The 25,000-nt window shown below is 54.2% G+C and overlaps 1 protein-coding gene across 1 annotated transcript in view; it reads left to right on the top strand.

Moving 5' to 3' along the window:
- Nucleotides 1–24,234, top strand: part of LOC132385613 (peptidyl-prolyl cis-trans isomerase FKBP10-like) — a 55,694-nt gene extending 31,460 nt beyond the window's left edge. Inside the window, 5 exon segments of the mRNA XM_059957786.1 lie at nucleotides 1,617–1,762; nucleotides 13,340–13,529; nucleotides 20,264–20,316; nucleotides 20,319–20,405; nucleotides 24,026–24,234. Of these exon segments, the coding sequence (XP_059813769.1) occupies nucleotides 1,617–1,762; nucleotides 13,340–13,529; nucleotides 20,264–20,316; nucleotides 20,319–20,405; nucleotides 24,026–24,219 (670 nt within the window). The 3' untranslated portion in view covers nucleotides 24,220–24,234.
- Nucleotides 24,235–25,000: the final 766 nt, after the last annotated feature.

Below are 25,000 nucleotides of genomic sequence, written 5' to 3'. Positions count from 1 at the left end.
GGTGCAGAGGAGATTCACCAGGGTGCTGCCTGGATTAGAGAGGGTGCAGAGGAGATTCACCAGGATGCTGCCTGGATTAGAGAGGGTGCAGAGGAGATTCACCAGGATGCTGCCTGGATTAGAGAGAGTGCAGAGGAGATTAACCAGGATGCTGCCTGGATTAGAGAGGGTGCAGAGGAGATTAACCAGGATGCTGCCTGGATTAGAGAGGGTGCAGAGGAGATTCACCAGGATGCTGCCTGGATTAGAGAGGGTGCAGAGGAGATTCACCAGGATGCTGCCTGGATTAGAGAGAGTGCAGAGGAGATTCACCAGGATGCTGCCTGGATTAGAGAGGGTGCAGAGGAGATTGACCAGGATGTTGCCTGGATTAGAGAGGGTGCAGAGGAGATTCACCAGGATGTTGCCTGGATTAGAGAGGGTGCAGAGGAGATTGTATAGGATGCTGCCTGGATTAGAGAGGGTGCAGAGGAGATTCACCAGGATGCTGCCTGGATTAGAGAGGGTGCAGAGGAGATTCACCAGGATGCTGCCTGGATTAGAGAGGGTGCAGAGGAGATTCACCAGGATGCTGCCTGGATTAGAGAGGGTGCAAAGGAGATTCTCCAGGGCACTGCCCGGATTAGAGAGGGTGCAGAGGAGATTCTCCAGGACGCTGCCTGGATTAGAGAGGGTGCAGAGGAGATTCACCAGGATGCTGCCTGGATTAGAGAGGGTGCAGAGGAGATTCACCAGGATGCTGCCTGGATTAGAGAGGGTGCAGAGGAGATTCACCAGGATGCTGCCTGGATTAGAGAGGGTGCAGAGGAGATTCACCAGGATGCTGCCTGGATTAGAGAGGGTGCAGAGGAGATTCACCAGGATGCTGCCTGGATTAGAGAGGGTGCAAAGGAGATTCTCCAGGGCGCTGCCCAGATTAGAGAGGGTGCAGAGGAGATTCTCCAGGACGCTGCCTGGATCAGAGAGGGTGCAGAGGAGATTCACCAGGACGCTGCCTGGATTAGAGAGAGCAGTCTGCCTTTTGAGGAGAGGGTGACTGAGCTCGGGCTTTTATCTTAAGGAGCGAAGGAGGTCTACAAGACGATTAGAGCCTTAGACGGTGTGGACACCCAGAGTCTCTTCCCCACGGCTACTATGAAGGGGTCATAATTTTAAGGCGTTTGGGGTGGGGGGGATGATATCAGAGGCAGGTTTTCACAGAGAGTGGTCGACGTAGATACATTAGCGACACCTAGATAGGCAGGTGGCTGACAGTAAAATGGAGGGGTGTGTGGGAGGGAAGGGTTGGAGTGACCGTGGAGTAGATTTCAAGGTCAGTGCAACCTCCTGGTTCAGTGGGGTGGCCTTGCACTGTGAACGTGAGGGTCGACGTTCTATAAACACGGGAGAGATCGCTGTCAACCAGCGACAGTTAGCCAGCGGTGGGAGCGTGCCCCGGTGAGCCGCGCGGGATGTTCTGCGCCTACCCGGCTGAGGTTGGCCCGTGTGCCAGGTGGGAGGGTTTAGCCCGTGGCTCCCGCCGACTTACGCGGATTTGGCGGGTGCCGCTGGCAGACAGGTCCGTTTCCTGCCTCAGCCTGTTCAACCGCTCTCGCAAATTGTGTTCCCTAACCCAGCCACTGGCGGAACCAGACCTACGACACCTATATCGGGATGGGCTACGTGATCGAAGGGGTTGACCAAGGTCTGATTGGAACGTGCATGGGGGAGCGACGGAGAATTGTCATCCCACCTCACCTGGCCTACGGAGAGAGCGGAGTCGGTAAGGAGCTTAACTCTCTGCGGGCGAGACTCACGGACGGGAGTGAGCTTTTAACAGATGCACCATCCAGAGAAGTTCCGACTTCGAACGAGAGTCTGAGTTGTTGAGACACATAGGAAACATCCTCTCCACATCCACTCTACCTGTGTCCTCTGGTCCTAGACTCCCCCACTATAGGAAACATCCTCTCCACATCCACTCTATCTGTGTCCTCTGGTCCTAGACTCTCCCACTATAGGAAACATCCTCTCCACATCCACTCTATCTGTGTCCTCTGGTCCTAGACTCCCCCACTATAGGAAACATCCTCTCCACATCCACTCCATCTGTGTCCTCTGGTCCTAGACTCCCCCACTATAGGAAACATCCTCTCCACATCCACTCTATCTGTGTCCTCTGGTCCTAGACTCCCCCACTATAGGAAACATCCTCTCCACATCCACTCTATCTGTGTCCTCTGGTCCTAGACTCCCCCACTATAGGAAACATCCTCTCCACATCCACTCCATCTGTGTCCTCTGGTCCTAGACTCCCCCACTATAGGAAACATCCTCTCCACATCCACTCTATCTGTGTCCTCTGGTCCTAGACTCCCCCACTATAGGAAACATCCTCTCCACATCCACTCTATCTGTGTCCTCTGGTCCTAGACTCCCCCACTATAGGAAACATCCTCTCCACATCCACTCTATCTGTGTCCTCTGGTCCTAGACTCCCCCACTATAGGAAACATCCTCTCCACATCCACTCTATCTGTGTCCTCTGGTCCTAGACTCCCCCACTATAGGAAACATCCTCTCCACATCCACTCTATCTGTGTCCTCTGGTCCTAGACTCCCCCACTATAGGAAACATCCTCTCCACATCCACTCTATCTGTGTCCTCTGGTCCTAGACTCCCCCACTATAGGAAACATCCTCTCCACATCCACTCTATCTGTGTCCTCTGGTCCTAGACTCCCCCACTATAGGAAACATCCTCTCCACATCCACTCTATCTGTGTCCTCTGGTCCTAGACTCCCCCACTATAGGAAACATCCTCTCCACATCCACTCCATCTGTGTCCTCTGGTCCTAGACTCCCCCACTACAGGAAACATCCTCTCCACATCCTCTCTATCTGTGTCCTCTGGTCCTAGACTCCCCCACTATAGGAAACATCCTCTCCACATCCACTCTATCTGTGTCCTCTGGTCCTAGTCTCTCCTGCTGTAGGAAACATCCTCTCCACATCCACTCTATCTGTGTCCTCTGGTCCTAGACTCCCCCACTATAGGAAACATCCTCTCCACATCCACTCTATCTGTGTCCTCTGGTCCTAGACTCCCCCACTATAGGAAATATCCTCTCTACATCCACTCTATCTGTGTCCTCTGGTCCTAGACACCCCACTATAGGAAACATCCTCTCCACATCCACTCTATCTGTGTCCTCTGGTCCTAGACTCCCCCACTGTAGGAAACATCCTCTCCACATCCACTCTATCTGTGTCCTCTGGTCCTAGACTCCCCCGCGACAGGAAACATCCTCTCCACATCCACTCTATCTGTGTCCTCTGGTCCTAGACTCCCCCACTACAGGAAACATCCTCTCCACATCCACTCTCTCTGTGTCCTCTGGTCCTAGACTCCCCCACTATAGGAAACATCCTCTCCACATCCACTCTATCTGTGTCCTCTGGTCCTAGACTCCCCCACTATAGGAAACATCCTCTCCACATCCACTCTCTCTGTGTCCTCTGGTCCTAGACTCTCCCACTATAGGAAACATCCGCTCCACATCCGCTCTATCTGTGTCCTCTGATCCTAGACTCCCCCACTATAGGAAACATCCTCTCCACATCCACTCTATCTGTGTCCTCTGGTCCTAGACTCCCCCACTATAGGAAACATCCTCTCCACATCCACTCTCTCTGTGTCCTCTGGTCCTAGACTCTCCCACTATAGGAAACATCCGCTCCACATCCGCTCTATCTGTGTCCTCTGGTCCTAGACTCTCCCACTATAGGAAACATCCTCTCCACATCCACTCTATCTGTGAAAGGATATGATGATGTCCTTGGGCCTGTACTTGCTGGAGATTAGAAAAATGGGGGGAAGTCTTAAGACCAGAATCTCATTGAATCCTATCAAATACCGAAAGAGCTAGATAGAGTGGATGTGGAGAGGCCCCTGTAGGGGCCGAAAACTGCTCACTATACTCCAACTGCGATCTGACCGATGCCTTACAAACCCTCAGCGTTACGACCTCTGGAAATGAAATGCTGAACATGGCGTTTGCCTTCCTGACCACCGCAGGTTAACCTTCGGGGTGTCCCGCACCGGGTCTCCCTGCCCTGAGTCCCGATTTCAGTCTCCGTTCGTACGACACAGTCCACACCTTCACTCCTCCTGCCAACGTAGCTTCACCGCGCACCGCGCTCTGCGCCATCCGCCACCTCCCAACCTGTTTCGATCCTTCTGCGGGCTGCCCGCTTTCTCGGGGCTGGAGCAGGGAGCTTAAACTGCGGCGTTCCCTCTCCAGCCCCCCTGCGGAGTACATTAGGCCCACTGCCCCCACGTGCGAGGCAGAGTCTCAGCTCTCTGTTCAGTGAAGGGACCTTGTTTTCTCTCCAGGATGTGTTACCTTCTGGTCATTTTTTATCTCACCCCCCCCCACTCCTCCTTCCCTCTTCTTCATTTCCTCACTCTTCTCCGTACCCGTCTGTCACCTTCCCTTTCTCTCTTGGTCCACTCTCCGATCAGATTCCTTCTTCTCTAGCCCTTTGCCTTTTCCACATGTAACCCCCGGGTCGCCTCAGGCTCGCTCAGCTCATTTCGTCTAGGAGGAGCAGCCTTCGGCCCCGCCAAACTGGGTAATCAGCTGGTGTGGATGCTGTGTGATGTCCCCGCCTCGCCCAAAAACAGACAGTACACCATATGCGATTAAATGAGTACAATTTATAAAGGTTACTATAACTAAGTGATTAATAACGATACAGTATATATGAAGAGAAAATTAAAGAAAAGGCGCCAAACTTATCAAAGTCCAAACCACTTCGTGCACAGCCGTTGGAGCTCAATTACTGAAGTCTTCTGGCCACCATTCGATCCCCTCCGAACTCCTCGACTCGCAGCTCGGGACTACCCGAACTCCTCGGACTCTCCAAACCGCTCAGGACCCTCCGAGTGGTCAACCAAGCACATCTAGCTTCATCCCCCCCCCCCCGGAGAATCTCCCGGCCTCGGACCCCCCCTTTGGGGTCCGATCCTCGCCCAGCTTAGAGCATTGCGTCCTCTCTCTCGACCCCCTCGCGCCGATCTGCCCAAAAGCCCGTCAACAAAAACTTACAGACTCAGAAGAAAGAACATTAATCCCCATTTGGTTTACAAAGGAATACCATTCTCGTTATCAGTAAATTAGCATTCCTGCTAGTTAACAAAAAGAAGAAACCCTCTTTACACTCTCCCTCCACCAAATAAAAGTCATGTCCTCATGACTACTAAATAACTCGCCACCTTTCCTGCCAACACACCGTAACTGTAACGTTCTCCTTCGCGTGTGACGAAACGCCGAATTAAACGTCGAGATAAACCACAGTCAATACGAACCAGATCGCAGTAAGATTAACCATTTACTGTTCACTCTTCACATTAACATATGGTGAAAACTGTTGATAAAACAATACAAGATTGATACAGTATTTGTTCCTTAATATCACATTTCAATTGTAAATACTTGCAAAGGTGACTATAACCACATTACACTAAGGTGCAGTATACAGGGAGAGTTTACCTGCTCCATTGACTACTTTAAATACACTTCCATGCAAACTATCCGCAACTCTTTAACTAACGAAAGCATAAACATTATCGACCGTCGTTACTTCTAACAGGATCGGCATTAACATCTTAGTTCAATATATCGATTATCTATTAACTTACGGCGTTGCTCTCACTGTGATTTCTCATGCCTGCAAAACAACTTCTGCTCAGGTGTGCCTCGTGGTGAGCCCCCACCCTCGCGCTAATTTCAAACCGGTATTTTCCCACAAGACGCGGCGAAACCGGATGTGACGTCATCGCATGCCGATATATTTTACATGCAATGAATATACTTTAAACACTTCTAATTCTAACTAGAAAATACTATCGAATGAATTACTAAGCGAAAATATTATAAACTAAATAACTGTCGTAAGGACAGCACAGTAACCCAAGCACAAACAGTGACATCTCCTCCCCACACAGTTACCCTCACGCCCTGTTCCTCAGGCGCTACTTAGGCCAACTATCTGGGAGTTCCCTAACCCTTCTGAGGCCTCCGTACCCCCTCACCTAAACCCTTCAGGCTCGGACACAACTGGGGATACCTTGGGCCCACTACCAACTCCTCTCTCGACCTCTCACTCATGCCCCACACTGCACACAGCTAACCCTCCCCGCTACACCTGACTCAATGGGAGAAGGGCCAAAGGTCTCTTCCTCAATCGAGGGAAAGTCAGCAAAAGGCAGCATGGACCACACATCCAGCACATCATCCATCGAATCTGTATTCTTCCTCATTCCTGTGATCGGTAGCTGCTGTTTGATCTTCTCCAAACGGAAACACGTGGCCTGCACTGCTCCCGCAGTCTCTTTAGCCTCCTGTTCAGTATTCACTGCACTTCTCTCCAGCTTTTTCTTCCTCATGACTTCTTCCAGATCAACTTTCAGGTTTTGCACTTCATTTGAACTGTCGATGGTCATCTTCAGGTTCCCTTCAAGCTTCCGCTTCTCTCTTCTGAGATTCGTCTGTAATTTCTTCACCTCCGCAAACTCCCCTCTCCGGGTTCTCAGTTTGCTATTACCCTCAGTCAGACAACTTTCTTCATTCTCTCCAACTTGTAAGGCTTCCGAATGATTCCAGATCACTTTCTCCAGTCTCTCCGTCTTCATTTCAAACTTGATTCCGTAGAGACAGTCACTCACGAGCTGCGACCTTCGCCAGCCCTGGCACGTGTCCCGAAAACACTTTAACTCGGTAGTTCTCAGCTGCTCCTGCAACGACCTCACTTCATATTCTCCTGAGGCAAATCCAAACACCAAGAGATCATCCACATACACCAAAACTCCAAACGCCTCCACATCCCCTATGGTCTTCCACCTGCCCCGCAGGAAGGTTGCAAGGGCTCCAGATATACCCTGTGGCATCTTTTCGGACCCGAAGACTCCTAAGGAATTTATAACGGCCGTCTTCTCCTTGTCGGCCCCACTCATTGGGATCTGGCAACATTCACTCCTCAGATCCAGCACCTTAAACCACTTCACACCACTCAGACAGGCCATCGCCTCGCTGGCCCTCAGGGCCATATTCTGGTCACTGACAGTGCGCCTCTTCAACGCAATATAATCCACACACACGCTGCCTACGTCTTCCACGGCTGTAGGGGCCAGTTGCCGCAACCTCTCTCTCTCCGAGGTGTCTTCAGCAGTCAACTCCGCTCCCTCGTGGTATTTTGCAGCGTCCACTAAGAGGGTCTCACCCTCAGATACTTCCCCCAGGCCGTACCACCACTGGCTCTTGTTTGAATTCGGTATCGGCCCAATGCTGCTACACACGTCCGCACAAGCAGCTCGAAACCCTGGGTGCATCGACAATGCCTCCAAACAGCGCTCACCCGCCTCCTCCGGGCAGGCCCCCAAGCGCACCAGCAGGATATTGGTTCTCTCTAGAACAGAAACGCTGCCCGTCTCAACAGGGTCCGGACACATCAGCATTAACGATTCATGAACCTCAGTCTCCTCCACATTTGCCTCCAAGAACTCCATTTTCACTGACCAACAACCGTCGTCTGGATAATCACCGGCACTGGTACCCCGAATCTCCAGTGTCCTCAATGTCGTCAAGGGTAAATGCTTCCAATAACGGTTATAAAACAAACTGTACAGCAACTTAACCGGCGCCCCGGTGCCGAGGATGGCTTTAACTTGACTTCCATCCATCCATAACAACACCTGTGCGCGTGGCCCCTCTAAGCCTTCAGGAATAGGGTCTGCTCCTTTCGGGAGTTCCTTGGTACATTGCTGGGAACGTGCTCCCCCAGAGACCCCAAGCCGTTCCCCCACTGGGCCTCCTCTAAGTTTCCCGACACCTCACGAATCAACGGAACAACTGATCCCCTTGACAGATCCCCTTGGCACCACAAGCAATTTATCTGCCCCCCTAGGCAAAAAGGGATACCCTAAAAACTTCCCACCAATCTCCTGCCACGGGTATGATAAGCCCCCCAGCTGCGGCATTTGACTTCCAGTCGAACCACACGCATTTTCCCACACTTTCCCAGAACTGGCAGCGGTCACTTCGAGGTAATTGCGCCTGACAGTTCTAACAAAGTCACCAGCCCGCCTACTCAAACTTTCAACCCGTCCCTGTCGCTTTTCCTCAGCCAAGCACTGCCACTCACCCAATAACTGAGGGGTCTGCTCCGCCCACGCTTCCGCCCCTTTAGGGTTGGACATTATTCCAATAACTGGGCGGAGCTCACCACTGCTGAAACATCCCAACCTGTCACTCCTCAATCTCCAAACAGTACGGACAACCCATGGTCCCACCACCATTTTGTCAGCCAACAGCAACCACCCCACCCAACACACACGCAGCGATAACCAGCAATCGCACACCCACAAAGGCACACCAACTCTTCACCGCAGACACAATTTAAAGAGGGTGATCACACAGCTTCCACAGAAATCAACCCCGGACGAGCACCCCACAATGTAACCCCCTGGGTGGCCTCAGGCTCGCTCAGCTCATTTCGTCTAGGGGGAGCAGCCTTCGGCCCCGCCAAACTGGGTAATCAGCTGGTGTGGATGCTGTGTGATGTCCCCGCCTCGCCCAAAAACAGACAGTACACCATATGCGATTAAATGAGTACAATTTATAAAGGTTACTATAACTAAGTGATTGATAACAATACAGTATATATGAAGAGAAAATTAAAGAAAAGGCGCCAAACTTATCAAAGTCCAAACCACTTTGTGCACAACCGTTGGAGCTCAATTGCTGAAGTCTTCTGGCCACCATTCGATCCCCTCCGAACTCCTCGACTCGCAGCTCGGGACCACCCGAACTCCTCGGACTCTCCAAACAGCTCAGGACCCTCCGAGTGGTCAACCAAGCACATCTAGCTTCATCCCACCCCCCCCCTCCTCGGAGAATCTCCCGGCCTCGGACCCCCCCTTTGGGGTCCGATCCTCGCCCAGCTTAGAGCATTGCGTCCTCTCTCTCGACCCCCTCGCGCCGATCTGCCCAAAAGCCCGTCAACAAAAGCTTACAGACTCAGAAGAAAGAACATTAATCCCCATTTGGTTTACAAAGGAATACCATTCTCGTTATCAGTAAATTAGCATTCCTGCTAGTTAACAAAAAAGAAGAAACCCTCTTTACACACAAATCACCTCCCAGCTTCTTACTGCATCCCTCCCCACTTCCCCCACACCCCACTGGCTTCACCAATCACCTCCCAGTTTCTTACTCCACCCCCCTCCCCCCATTTCCCCCACACCCCACTGGCTTCACCAATCACCTCCCAGTTTCTTACTCCACCCCCCTCCCCCCACTTCCCCCCCCACCTCACTGGCTTCACCAATCACCTCCCAGCTTCTTACTCCACCCCTCCCCCCATTTCCCCCACACCCCACTGGCTTCACCAATCACCTCCCATCTTCTTACTGCATCCCCCCCCACTTCCCCACACCCCCACGGCTTCACCAATCACCTCCCAGCTTCTTACTGCATCCCTCCCCACTTCCCCCACACCCCACTGGCTTCACCAATCACCTCCCAGCTTCTTACTGCATCCCTCCCCACTTCCCCCACACCTCACTGGCTTCACCAATCACCTCCCAGCTTCTTACTGCATCCCCCCCCCCCACTTCCCCACACCCCACTGGCTTCACCAATCACCTCCCAGTTTCTTACTCCACCCCCTCCCCCCACTTCCCCCACACTCACTGGCTTCACCAATCACCTCCCAGCTTCTTACTGCATCCCCCCCCCCACTTCCCCCACACTCACTGGCTTCACCAATCACCTCCCAGTTTCTTACTCCACCCCCCTCCCCCCACTTCCCCCCCACCTCACTGGCTTCACCAATCACCTCCCAGCTTCTTACTGCATCCCTCCCCACTTCCCCCACACCCCACTGGCTTCACCAATCACCTCCCAGCTTCTTACTGCATCCCCCCCCACTTTCCCCACACTCACTGGCTTCACCAATCACCTCCCAGTTTCTTACTCCACCCCCCTCCCCCCACTTCCCCCCCACCTCACTGGCTTCACCAATCACCTCCCAGCTTCTTACTCCACCCCCTACCCCCATTTCCCCCACACCCCACTGGCTTCACCAAACACCTCCCAGTTTCTTCACCCCCCTCCCCCCACTTCCCCCACACCCCACTGGCTTCACCAATCACCTCCAGCTTCTTACTGCATCCCCCCCCACTTCCCCCACACCCCACTGGCTTCACCAATCACCTCCCAGCTTCTTACTGCATCCCCCCCCACTTCCCCACACCCCACTGGCTTCACCAATCACCTCCCAGTTTCTTACTCCACCCCCTCCCCCCACTTCCCCACACCCCACTGGCTTCACCAATCACCTCCCAGCTTCTTACTGCATCCCCCCCCACTTCCCCACACCCCACTGGCTTCACCAATCACCCAGTTTCTTACTCCACCCCCCTTCCCCCATTTCCCCCACACCCCACTGGCTTCACCAATCACCCAGTTTCTTACTCCACCCCATCCCCCCATTTCCCCCACACCCCACTGGCTTCACCAATTACCTCCCAGCTTCTTACTGCATCCCCCACCCACTTCCCCACACCCCCACTGGCTTCACCAATCACCTCCCAGTTTCTTACTCCACCCCCCTCCCCCCACTTCCCCACACCCCACTGGCTTCACCAATCACCTCCCAGTTTCTTACTCCACCCCCCCCCCCACTTCCACCACACCCCACTGGCTTCACCAATCACCTCCCAGCTTCTTACTGCATCCCCCCCCCACTTCCCCACACCCCACTGGCTTCACCAATCACCTCCCAGTTTCTTACTCCACCCCCCTCCCCCCACTTCCCCCACACTCACTGGCTTCACCAATCACCTCCCAGTTTCTTACTCCACCCCCCTCCCCCCATTTCCCCCACACCCCACTGGCTTCACCAATCACCTCCCAGCTTCTTACTGCATCCCCCCCCACTTCCCCACACCCCACTGGCTTCACCAATCACCTCCCAGCTTCTTACTGCATCCCCCCCCACTTCCCCACACCCCACTGGCTTCACCAATCACCTCCCAGTTTCTTACTCCACCCCCTCCCCCCATTTCCCCCACACCCCACTGGCTTCACCAATCACCTCCCAGCTTCTTACTGCATCCCCCCCCACTTCCTCCACACCCCACTGGCTTCACCAATCACCTCCCAGCTTCTTACTGCATCCCCACCCACTTCCCCACACCCCACTGGCTTCACCAATCACCTCCCAGCTTCTTACTGCATCCCTCCCCACTTCCCCCACACCCCACTGGCTTCACCAATCACCTCCCAGCTTCTTACTGCATCCCCCCCCCCCCACTTCCCCGCACCCCACTGGCTTCACCAATCACCTCCCAGCTTCTTACTGCATTCCCCCACACCCGAGCTATCAGCTCCCAGCTTGTCTTCCTTCCCCTACCAACACCCACCCCCCCCTCCCCCACCTTCTCATTCTGGCCTCATCCCCCCCTTTCCGTCACAGTCCTGCTGAAGGGGTGTCGTCCCAAAACGTCAACTGTTTATTCATTTCCATCGAGCTCCTCCAGCGTTTGGTCGAGCAAAGGTCAAAGAAATCGAAAAATTGACAAAAGAAACTCTCCCAGATTTTTATTTATCCCGCCCATTGTCTTTTCCCCTTTGACAAGATACAATACATTCTACAACTTCCAATTATATGTGCGATGGCTAATACAGTTACTAGACGAACTGCTTTAACTTGGGATGCTTCCATCTCTATCAAAGATGGCGCCTATCCCCCACAGCGCCTAATAGTTCTTGTACACCTCCACGGCACCCGTGGAGACCGTGTGTTCCCTTTCAACGGTCACCCAGGCACTGACAATACCCTTGAAGCCTTGCTAGGGTATCTGCCCGGGCAGGACCCCTGCACTACCCTGCGGACCGCTGTTTTTGAGACAGCCCCAGGAGCCAGTTCACAAGGACCTCCCTCATCCCTCCTTGCACCCCCACCCTCCTTTCTCACGTGGTTGCCCCGTGCAGGAGAGGTTTTCAAAGTGGAAAAGGCGAGGCGCTGGGGCAGTTCCACTCTCTCAACCTCGGAGTTCAGGGTCCTCACAGTCCGGGGGGTCTTTTCTGGTTGCGGTGGGTGACCGCGATGCCTTCCGTGCACTGCCACGCCCTTCGCTCCCCGCGGAGCGTTGCAGAGCCGCCGGATCTGACCGTCCGCCCGAGCTGACTTCACACTGGAGCAGGCGTGTCCCTATCTCGCCGGGGTTTGGGCAAACAGCAACTAGGAGCAGCCGGTGAGAGCTGAGGGTCCGGCAGGGGGTCCGAGGGTGAGTGAGCTGCCCCTGGAATGGACACGGACGAGCCCCCGCCCTTCCCTGGACACTCTGACCGATACTTTATTGATCCCAAAGGAAATCACAGTGTCACAGTTGCACCATAAGTGCACAGATATTAGAAAAGAAGTTGGAAAAAATAAAAAAAAATGTAAGTTACCCCAAACAATCTGACAGGATGGGGTCATCACTTCCCCGGCTATAGCTTGACTCGTTACAGAGCCTAACGTCCGAGGGTAAGAATGACTTCATATAGCGCAGTTGTCTTTACTGAAAGTGCTCCTCCGTTCAGCCAAAGGTGGCACGCAGAGGGTGAGAAACATTGTCCAGAATTGCCAGGGTTTTCCGCAGGGTCCTTTGTTCTACCACGGCCCCCAGTGTGTCCAGTTTGACTCCTGTAACAGAGCCGGCCTTTCTAATCAGTTTATTGAGCCTGTTGGCGTCACCCACGTTGATGCCATTGCCCCAGCTCATCACCACACAGGAGATTGTCCTGGAGACAAGAGACCGGTAGAACGTGTGAGGGAGAGGCCTGCACCCTCCAAAGGGCCTCAGTCTCCTCAGGAAGTCGAGGCGACTCTGGCCCTTCTTGTACACGGCCTCCGCTCAAGTCTGTCATCCAGGTGCCCCCTCCAGGTACTTGTAGGTCCTCCCCACATCCACGTCCTCACCATCGGTAGTAACAGAGCAGTGCAGGCCTAGTCTTCCCAAGTCCATCTCTGTCTGCTCTGTCTCACTGATGCTGAGCTGCAGATGATTCAGCCCGCAGAGTTGGACAAAGTTGCAAAGGCGGACCGGTTGGAAGGTTAATTGGTCCTCGTAACTAAAGATTAGGCTGGGGTTAAATCGGTGGGTTAGTTGTAAAATGCGATGGGGGGTTGGATGTGGGGGGTAAGGCAGGCACGATTTAAATCCAGAGCTGCCGTTACCAGCGTCGCAGCTTCAAGCTCCGGGCGACGCGAGTTTGGGCCTGACCGCGGTCTTCCTTCCACCCGCAGACGACAAGATCCCGGCCTCCGCCGTGCTGGTCTTCGACGTGCACGTGGTCGACTTCCACAACCCGAAGGACACGGTGGGGATCCAGTCCTACTTCAAGCCCGAGGACTGCAACAAGACGTCGCAGCTGACCGACTTCGTGAAGTACCACTACAACGCCTCGCTCATGGACGGCACGCAGCTCTACACCTCGTACGTCGCGGTTCTGCTTACCGCGCTCTCAAGGATACTTTAACCGTTTCAACTGGGTGCTGCCCGCGCGGAGTTTTCACGCTCCCCCCCGGCAGAGCGCCACACTGGCACAGTACGGGCCCTTCGGCCCACCATGTTGTGCCGGACATTTATCCTGCCCCATGATCAACCGACCCACTTCCGTCACACGCAGCCCTCCCACCCTGCTCACGGACTGTCTGTTCCACTCCCGTCGGGGAGGAGGCTGCGTAACATCCACACCAAGAACCACCAGACTCAAAAACAGTGACTTTCCCCCGAGCACTGAGGCTGATCAACACCTCCACCCACTGACCCACTCCTCCACACCCCCAATCACCCACTGACCCACCCCTCCACAACCCCAATCACCCACTGACCCACCACTCCACACCCCCAATCACCCACTGACCCACCCCTCCACATCCCCAATCACCTACTGACCCACCCCTCCACACCCACAATCACCCACTGACCCACCCCTCCACAACCCCAATCACCCACTGACCCACCACTCCACACCCCCATCAACCACTGACCCACCCCTCCACAACCCCAATCACCCACTGACCCACCACTCCACACCCCCAATCACCCACTGACCCACCCCTCCACACCCCCAATCACCCACTGACCCGCCCCTCCACACCCCCAATCTCCCACTGATCCACCCCTCCACACCCCCAACCACCCACTGACCCACCCCTCCACACCCCCAATCACCCAGACCCACCCTCCCACACCCCCAACCACCCACTGATCCACCCCTCCATACCCCCAATCACCCACTGACCCACTCCTCCACACCCCCCAATCACCCAGACCCACCCCTCCTCACCCCCAATCACCCACTGACCCACTCCTCCACACCCCCCAATCACCCACTGACCCACCACACCCCCCAATCACCCACTGACCCACCACTCCACACCCCCAATCACCCCACTGACCCACCACTCCACACCCCCAATCACCCACTGACCCACCCCTCCACACCCCCAATCACCCACTGACCCACCACTCCACACCCGCAATCACCCACTGACCCCCCCTCCACACCCCCAATCACCAACTGACCCACCTCTACACACCCCCAACCACCCACTGACCCACCCCTCTACATCCCCAAACACCCACTGACCCACCCCTCCACACCCCCAACCACCCACTGACCCACCCCTCCACACCCCCAAACACCCACTGACCTACCCCTCCACAACCCCAACCACCCACTGACCCACCCCTCCACACACCCAATCACCCATTGACCCACCCCCTCTACGCACCCAATCACCCACTGACCCACCCCTCCACACACCCAACCACCCACTGACCCACCCCTCCACACCCCCGATCACCCACTGACCCACTCCTCCACACCCCCGATCACCCACTGACCCACCCCTCCACACCCCCAATCACCAACTGACCCACCACTCCACACCCGCAATCACCCACTGACCCCCCCTCCACACCCCCAACCACCCACTGACCCACCCCTCCTCACCCCCAATCACCCACTGACCCACCCCTCTACACCCCCAATCACCCACTGACCCACCCCTCCACACCCCCAACCACCCACTGACCCACCCCTCCACACCCCCAACCACCCACTGACCCACCCCTCCACACCCCAATCACCCACTGACCCACCCCCTCCACACCCCCAATCACCCACTGACCCACCCCTCCACACCCCCAATCACCCACTGACCCGCCCCCTCCACACCCCCCCATCACCCACTGACCCACCTCTCCACACCCCCAATCACCTACTGACCCACCCCTCCACACCCCCAATCACCCACTGACCCGCCCCTCCACACACCTAATCACCCACTGACCCGCCCCTCCACACCCCCAATCACCCACTGACCCGCCCCTCCACACACCTAATCACCCACTGACCCACCCCTCCACACACCCAATCACCCACTGACCCACCCCTCCGCACACCCAATCACCCACTGACCCGCCCCTCCACACCCCCAATCACCCACTGACCCGCCCCTCCACACCCCCAATCAGCCACTGACCCACCCCTCCACACCCCCAATCACCCACTGACCCACCACTCCACACCCCCAACCACCCACTGACCCACCCCTCCACACCCCAATCACTCACTGACCCACGCCTCCACACCCCCAATCACCCACTGACCCGCCCCTCCACACCCCCAATCACCCACTGACCTGCCCCTCCACACCCCCAATCACCCATTGACCCACCTCTCCACACTCCCAATCGCCCACAGACCCACCCCTCCACAACCCCAATCGCCCACAGACCCACCCCCTCCACACCCCCGATCACACACAGACCCACCCCTCCACACCCCCAATCACCCACTGACCCACCCCTCCACACCCCCAATCACCCCACTGACCCACCCCTCCACACCCCCGATCACACACAGACCCACCCCTCCACACCCCAATCACCACTGACCCACCTCTCCACACACCCAATCACCACTACTTTCTCATTTCCTGTCAGAGTCACCTTGTGTACAGACACTCCTGTGCCCTGCGTCACTTTACGGACACACGATCCATCTGTGGGTATACGCTATCTTATGTGTTCATTGTTTTTAAGACATTATTATTGTGGGTTTTTTTTTTGGTGTTCCAACTTATCCGGAGTAACAACTATTTTGTTCTCCTTTACAGTTGCCTGCAGGAAATGACTTTAAATGTTCCTGAATTTGGAATCCATTTTTTCCCTCATCAGTGTCCCTGACGTATCTCCCTCCAGCACTGTTCCACACACCTGCCAAATAAAAAGCCTGCTTCCAACATCCGCCCTTTACTCTCCTCCGATCACCTTAAAACTATGCCCCCCTCGTATTCGCCGTTTCCACCCTGGGAGAAGGTCTCTGTGCTCCTTGCACAGCTCATTGCATGCACCTGCAGTTCAACTCTTTGAGTGGTTCTGCAGAAAGTTTGGTTAATAACTTATTGATAAGTCCTAAGCTAGAAGGAGACGAGTTATTAACTTCAAACTTTCTGCATAATCACTCAAAGAGTTGAACTGCATGTAACGAGAGCTGTGTAACTCATCTCCTTCTACCTTAGGCCTCGAACATCAATCACCCCTGCTGTGGGCACTTTCTGGAGGTCCAAGATCCGTACGCTCCACGACCGCTGGGCTAAGTGTGTAAATGTAGGCAGGGACGATGTTGAAAAAATAAATGTGTGAGCTTTTCTAAAATTGACTCCTTCTGCCATAGGCCACGAATTTATCAATCACCCCTCTTAGGTAGTTTAGGGGAATGTGCAAAGAAGTGGCAATTGAAATACAATGTTGGAAAGTGTATGGTCATGCACTTTGGTGGAAGAAATAAACGGGCAGACTATTATTTAGATGGGGGAGAGAATTCAAAATGCAGAGATGCCAAGGGACTTGGGAGACCTTGTGCAGGACACCCTAAAGGTTAACCTTCGGGTTGAGTCGGTGGCGAAGAAGTTGAATGCAATGTTGGCATTCATTTCTAGAGATACAGAATATAAGAGCAGGGATGTGACGTTGAGGCTCTATAAGGCACGTGTGAGACCACACGGAGTATTGTGCGTAGTTTTGGGCTCCTTATTTTAGAAAGGATATACTGACATGGGAGAGGGTTCAGAGAAGATTCACAAGAATGATTCTGGGAACGAAAGGGTAGTAGTGTCTGGCAGCTTTTGGTCTGTATTCCTTGGAGTTCAGGAGAATGGGGGGGGGGGGGGGGCGGAGAGGGATCTCATAGAAACATTCCGTATGTTAAAAGGCCTGAACAGATTAGATATGGCAAAGTTATTTCCCATGGTAGGGGAGTCTCGGACAAGAGGGCACGACTTCAGGATTGAAGGACGTCCATTTAGAACAGAGATGTGGAGAAATTACTCTCGTCAGAGGGTGGTAAATCTGTGGAATTTGTTGTCACGAGTGGCCATGGAGGCCAAGTCACTGGGTGCCTGTAAGGCAGAGATAGATAGGTTCTTGTTTAGCCAGGGCATGAAAGGGGTAATGGGGTGAAGGCAGGGGAATGGGGATGATTGGAGGAATTGGATCGGCCCATGATTAAATGGCGGAGCAGGCTGGATGGGCCGAATTGCCTTTTGGTCAGGGTTACTTGGATCTGACAGCTGCCAGAACGAGTCAGTGGTGAGGAAGGCAAATGAGATGTTCATATTCATTTCCAGAGAACTAGAATATCAAAGCTGGGATTTAGTACTGAGGCTTTATGAGGTGTCGGTGAGACACGCGTAGTGTATTGTGGGCAGTTTTGGGGTCCTCATCCACTGGCATTGGAGAGGGTCCGGCCGAGGTTCATGAAAATGGTCCCAGGAATGAAAGAGTTAATGTATGAGGAGCGTTTGATAGCTTGGGGCCCGACCTCACCGGAGTTTAGAAGAATGAGGATGTGGAGAGGATGTTTCCTATAGTGGGGGAGTCTAGGACCAGAGGGCACAGATAGAGTGGATGTGGAGAGGATGTTTCCTGTAGTGGGGGAGTCTGGACCAGAGGACACAGATAGAGTGGATGTGGAGAGAATGTTTCCTATAGTGGGGGAGTCTAGGACCAGAGGACACAGATAGAGTGGATGTGGAGAGAATGTTTCCTATAGTGGGGGAGTCTAGGACCAGAGGACACAGATAGAGTGGATGTGGACAGGATGTTTCCTATAGTGGGGGAGTCTAGGACCACAGGGACACAGATAGAGTGGGATGTGGAGAGAATGTTTCCTATAGTGGGGGGAGTCTAGGACCAGAGGACACAGATAGAGTGGATGTGGGACAGGATGTTTCCTATTGTGGGGAGTCTAGGACCAGAGGGCACAGATAGAGTGGATGTGGAGCGGATGTTTCCTACAGTGGGGGAGTCTAGGACCAGAGGACACAGGTAGAGTGGATTTGGAGAGGGATGTTTCCTATAGTGGGGGGAGTCTAGGACCAGAGGACACAGATAGAGTGGAATGTGGAGAGGATGTTTCCTACAGTGGGGGAGTCTAGGACCAGAGGGCACAGATAGAGTGGATGTGGAGCGGATGTTTCCTATAGTGGGGGAGTCTAGACCAGAGGGCACAGATAGAGTGGATGTGGAGCGGATGTTTCCTATAGTGGGGGAGTCTAGGACCAGAGGGCACAGATAGAGTGGATGTGGAGCGGATGTTTCCTAGAGTGCGGGAGTCTAGGACCAGAGGACACAGATAGAGTGGATGTGGAGAGGATGTTTCCTATAGTGGGGGAGTCTAGGACCAGAGGACACAGATAGAGTGGATGTGGAGAGGATGTTTCCTATAGTGGGGGAGTCTAGGACCAGAGGGCACAGATAGAGTGGATGTGGAGCGGATGTTTCCTAGAGTGCGGGAGTCTAGGACCAGAGGACACAGATAGAGTGGATGTGGAGAGGATGTTTCCTATAGTGGGGGGAGTCTAGGACCAGAGGACACAGATAGAGTGGATGTGGAGAGGATGTTTCCTATAGTGGGGGAGTCTAGGACCAGAGGACACAGATAGAGTGGATGTGGAGAGGATGTTTCCTATAGCGGGGGAGTCTAGGACCAGAGGACACAGATAGAGTGAATGTGGAGAGGTTGTTTCCTATAGTGGGGGGAGTCTAGGACCAGAGGACACAGATAGAGTGGATGTGGAGAGGATGCTTCCTATAGCGGGGGAGTCTAGGACCAGAGGACACAGATAGAGTGAATGTGGAGAGGTTGTTTCCTATAGTGGGGGAGTCTAGGACCAGAGGGCACAGATAGAGTGGATGTGGAGCGGATGTTTCCTAGAGTGCGGGAGTCTAGGACCAGAGGACACAGATAGAGTGGATGTGGAGAGGATGTTTCCTATAGTGGGGGGGAGTATGTTTCCTATAGTGGGGGAGTCTAGGACAGAGGACACAGATAGAGTGGATGTGGAGAGGATGTTTCCTATAGTGGGGGAGTCTAGGACCAGAGGACACAGATAGAGTGGATGTGGAGAGGATGTTTCCTATAGTGGGGGAGTCTAGGACCAGAGGGCACAGATAGAGTGGATGTGGAGAGGATGTTTCGTATAGCGGGGGAGTCTAGGACCAGAGGACACAGATAGAGTGAATGTGGAGAGGTTGTTTTCCTATAGTGGGGGGAGTCTAGGACCAGAGGACACAGATAGAGTGGATGTGGAGAGGATGTTTCCTATAGCGGGGGAGTCTAGGACCAGAGGACACAGATAGAGTGAATGTGGAGAGGTTGTTTCCTATAGTGGGGGGAGTCTAGGAACCAGAGGACACAGATAGAGTGGATCTAGAGAGGATGTTTCCTATAGTGGGGGAGTCTAGGACCAGAGGACACAGCCTCAGAATAGAAGGACGTCCATTTAGAACAGAGATGTGAAGGAATTTCTTAGCCAGAGGGTGGTGAGTCTGTGGAATTCATTGCTACAGACAGCAGTGGAGGCCGATTCATTGGGCGTATTTAAAGCGAAATTTGATAGTCGGTAGGTTAGTCAGGGGTCCAAAAATTACGAGGATGGGTTTGAGAGGATAATAAATCAGATGGGATGATGGAGATGGGTCGAATGGCCTAATTTTGCTTCCCTATCTCCTTTTGTGCCCTTAACCGAGAGGTCCGTGGACCCCGGTGTGGGAGCCCCTGTCTGATGGTCTTACTGACCAAGGAACTGTGTTAAGTCCTCACATTCTTCAATGGCCCTTCCCCCCGCCAACCTCACTTTGTTTCTACCCTGTAGCCGTGACTACGATACGCCACAGACTCTGACCCTGGGCTCCAGCAAGATGATTGCCGCTTGAACCAAGGGCTTCTGGAAATGTGCATCGGAGAGAGGCGAATTTTGACGATCCCGCCACACCTCGGGCACGGCGAGTCAGGAGGTGAGGACGCGGGCTTCTTGGTCTCGTGCGTGTGTGCGTGTTTTCCGGTACACTCTCGGCTCGCGCTGTGACCGGCGGCCCACCGAGACCTCTCCGGGAGCTTCCCTGTTTTTTTTTAAGAAGCGGGAAACCTGTGGCATCGGTTGCCCCTGACCTGGGGAGTCCGTGTCCAGAGAGCTGGCGCCACAGCCGGAGACGGCCTCGGTTGTGACGCGCGACTGGGACGTCATCGGTGCCTTCACGGAGTGTTGCAGGGCCGCCTTCCTGCCCGCCGTGGATCTCGTCTCCGCCCGAGCTGACCGCGCGCGGGGTGGGACAGGCATGTCCCTACCTCACCGGGGTACGGGGTCCCGCCAGCTCCCCGCCCTTTCGAAGGGCGTGTAACGGGCGTGTGGCGCGCGACGGTTGTTTGGAGTCGCGGGTGAGCTGCCCCCTCCACCATCGTGGTCACAGAAAGACGGTGATCATTCTCGTCTAATGACATGGCACATAATGATGATTGTCATACAACTGAGGACATGATGATGTCATGTGACACAGCACATGATGTCATACCACAAAGGACATGATGATGTCATTCGACACCACGAACGAACAATGTCAGCAATATGTCCAGACTGCCTGGACCCTCTCTGTGGCGTAGCCATAGTTTCACGCTTGTCGACCCTGTGCGTTGACCGCCAGTGAGTGGTTTAACTCCTGGACAGATACCCCAGGGTTTGGGCACGCTGACTCCTCTCTACCTGGGCTACCCGAGAGGTCCACGTCCGGTTGCCGTTCAGCCCTGCGCAGGGTGCAAAGTACAGGGCCGACAGTCACGAACGGCACAAGGTGCAGGTAACACACGTAATACCTGCAATAGCAGAAGAGGGAAAATATCAGGACTCTCTATTTTATTTATCGAGAGAGAGAGTGCAGAACAGGCCTGCAGTTCCCCCCAATATAATCCCCGCCGAATCACGGGACAATTTACGAAAAACGGGAGCCCCCGGAGGAAAGTGACAGAGCCACGGGGAGAATCTACAGACACCGGTGGGGAATGAACCCCCGTCGCCTGTATTGCACGGCACTGCGCTAACCACAACACTACTGAGCCTCTAGAATCGTAAACCTGTAAGACATAGGAGCAGAATCTGGCCATTCGGCCATCGAGTCTGCTCTGCCATTACACCGTGGCTGATTTACTATCCCTCTCAACCCCACCCTCCGGCCTTCTCCGTGTGACCTTTGACACCCTGACTAATCAAGAACCTGTCAACCTCCACCTTAAATACACCCGATGACTCGGCCTCCACAGCAACGAATTCCACAGATTCACCACCCTCTGGCTGAAGGAATTCCTCCTCGTCTCCCTTCTAAATGGCCCTCGACATCCCCACTACAAGAAACATCCTCTCCATATCCACTCTATCTGTGTCCTCTGGTCCGAAACTCCCCCACTATAGGTAACATCCTCTCCACATCCACTCTACCTGTGTCCTCTGGTCCTAGACTCCCCCACTATAGGAAACATCCTCTCCACATCCACTCTATCTGTGGTCCGAAACTCCCCCACTATAGGAAACATCCTCTCCACATCCACTCTATCTGTGTCCTCTGGTCCTAGACTCCCCCACTATAGGAAACATCCTCTCCACATCCACTCTATCTGTGTCCTCTGGTCCTAGACTCCCCCACTATAAGAAACATCCTCTCCACATCCACTCTATCTGTGTCCTCTGGTCCTAGACTCCCCCACTATAGGAAACATCCTCTCCACATCCACTCTATCTGTGGTCCGAAACTCCCCCACTATAGGAAACATCCTCTCCACATCCACTCTATCTGTGTCCTCTGGTCCTAGACTCCCCCACTATAGGAAACATCCTCTCCACATCCACTCTATCTGAGACCTCTGGTCCTAGACTCCCCCACTACAGGAAACATCCTCTCCACATCCACTCTATCTGTGTCCTCTGGTCCTAGACTCCCCCACTATAGGAAACATCCTCTCCACATCTGCTCTATCTGTGTCCTCTGGTCCTAGGCTCCCCCACTATCGGAAACATCCTCTCCGCATCCGCTCTATCTGTGTCCTCTTGTCCTAGACTCCCCCCACTATAGGAAACATCCTCTCCACATCCACTCTATCTGTGTCCTCTGGTCCTATACTCCCCCACTATAGGAAACATCCTCTCCACATCCACTCTATCTGTGTCCTCTGGTCCTAGACTCCCCCACTATAGGAAACATCCTCTCCACATCTGCTCTATCTGTGTCCTCTGGTCCTAGGCTCCCCCACTATCGGAAACATCCTCTCCGCATCCGCTCTATCTGTGTCCTCTTGTCCTAGACTCCCCCCACTATAGGAAACATCCTCTCCACATCCACTCTATCTGTGTCCTCTGGTCCTATACTCCCCCACTATAGGAAACATCCTCTGCACACATCTGTCTTCAGGCTCCTGTACCTCCTCCCTGATGGCAGAGGGGAAGAAGCTGTTCCTGAATCGTTGAGTGTGTGTCTTCAGGCTCCTGTACCTCCTCCCCGATGGCAGAGGGGAAGAAGCTGTTCCTGAATCGTTGAGTGTGTGTCTTCAGGCTCCTGTACCTCCTCCCTGATGGCGGAGGGGAAGAAGCTGTTCCTGAATCGTTGAGTGTGTGTCTTCAGGCTCCTGTACCTCCTCCCTGATGGCAGAGGGGAAGAAGCTGTTCCTGAATCGTCGAGTGTGTGTCTTCAGGCTCCTGTACCTCCTCCCTGATGGCAGAGGGGAAGGAGCTGTTCCTGAATCGTTGAGTGTGTGTTTCTTCAGGCTCCTGTACCTCTTCCCTGATGGCAGAGGGGAAGAAGCTGTTCCTGAATCGTTGAGTGTGGGCCTTCAGGCTCCTGTACCTCTTCCCTGATGGCAGAGGGGAAGAAGCTGTTCCTGAATCACTGAGTGTGTGTCTTCAGGCTCCTGTACCCCCTCCCTGATGGCAGAGGGGAAGAAGCTGTTCCTGAATCGTTGAGTGTGGGCCTTCAGGCTCCTGTACCTCTTCCCTGATGGCAGAGGGGAAGAAGCTGTTCCTGAATCACTGAGTGTGTGTCTTCAGGCTCCTGTACCCCCTCCCTGATGGCAGAGGGGAAGAAGCTGCTCCTGAATCGCTGAGTGTGTGTCTTCAGGCTCCTGTACCTCCTCCCTGATGGCAGAGGGGAAGAAGCTGTTCCTGAATCGCTGAGTGTGTGTCTTCAGGCTCCTGTACCTCCTCCCTGATGGTAGCAATGAGAAGAGGGCACATCCTGGGTGAGGGGGGTCCTTAGTGATGGATGCTGCCTTTTTGAGGATTTGCTCCTCGAAGATGTCCTGGGTGCTGGGGGGGGGGGGGGGGGGGGGGAGGCCGGTGCCCGTGATGGAGCTGACTGAGTTTACAACTCTCTGCAGCTGATTTTGATCCTGTGCATTGCCTCCCCCCCACCCCCCATACCAAACGGTGATGCAGCCGGTCAAAATGCTCTCCACGGTACAGCTGTAGAAATTTGCAAGTGTCTTTGGTGACAGACCAGGTCTCCCGAAACTCCTGTGCAACCAGTTTGAATGTCAGCAATGGGATGGGAGTGTGTGGTAAATGCTCTGAGTGTTTGAGTACTAACCCCCCCCGCAGCTGGAGACGTACCTGGGAGTGCAGTGCTGCTCTTTGACATCGAACTGCTGGAGCTGAAGGCCGGCGTTCCAGACGGTTACCTCTTCGTCTGGAACGGAGACGCCCCGGAGAAGCTTCACGAGGAGTTCGACCTCAACAGGGACGGGGAGATCTTGTTCGAGGAGGTGAGGCGCTGTCACCGTGTCGCCCCGTAACCACCCCTCCCCCCCCCTCTCCCCGCAGGGTCGGTCCTCCCTTCGCCCTTCGTTACCCTGCTAGGCTCTCCTTCCTGGCATGGCCCCCCGAGTCTTTCTAAAACTGTGTGGAACTCCGGTGAGGACACAGCCGCTGGTCGCCCCAGCAGAGGAAGGACGTTGGGGCTTTGGAGAGGGGGAAGAGGAGGTTTACTAGGATTTTAACACGTACAGACAAGCTGGATGAACTCAGCAGGTCGGGCAGCATCCGTTGAAATGAGCAGTCAACGTTTCGGGTCGAGACCCTTCGTCAGGAGGCTCAGGGGCCCTATAAAGAAGGTCGGGGGGGGGGGGGGGAGAAAGAAGGCCGTTGCCTGATTATCACGAGAGGCTGGGTAAGGATGATGGGGGGCATTGATCGTGTGGATAGTCAGAGGCTTTTCCCCAGGGCTGAAATGGCTAACACGAGAGGGCACAGGTTTAAGGTGCTGGGGAGTAGGTACAGAGGAGATGTCAGGGGTAAGTTTTTTACTCAGAGAGTGGTGAGTGCGTGGAATGGGCTGCCGGCGACGGTGGATGTGGATACGACAGGGTCTTTTAAGAGACTCCTGGATAAGTACATGGAATTAGAAAAAATAGAGGGCTGTGGGTAAGCCCAGGTAATTTCTCAGGTGGGAGTGCGTTCGGCTCAGCCTGTATTGTGGCACACACACACAAAATGCTGGTGGAACGCAGCAGGCCAGGCAACATCTGTAGGACGAAGTACAGTCGACGTTTCAGATTGAGATCCTCCGTCAGGACT

Source organism: Hypanus sabinus (assembly GCF_030144855.1).
Source record: "Hypanus sabinus isolate sHypSab1 chromosome X1 unlocalized genomic scaffold, sHypSab1.hap1 SUPER_X1_unloc_17, whole genome shotgun sequence".
Classification (NCBI taxonomy): Eukaryota; Metazoa; Chordata; class Chondrichthyes; order Myliobatiformes; family Dasyatidae; genus Hypanus; species Hypanus sabinus.
This window is presented reverse-complemented; position numbering and strand designations above follow the sequence as displayed.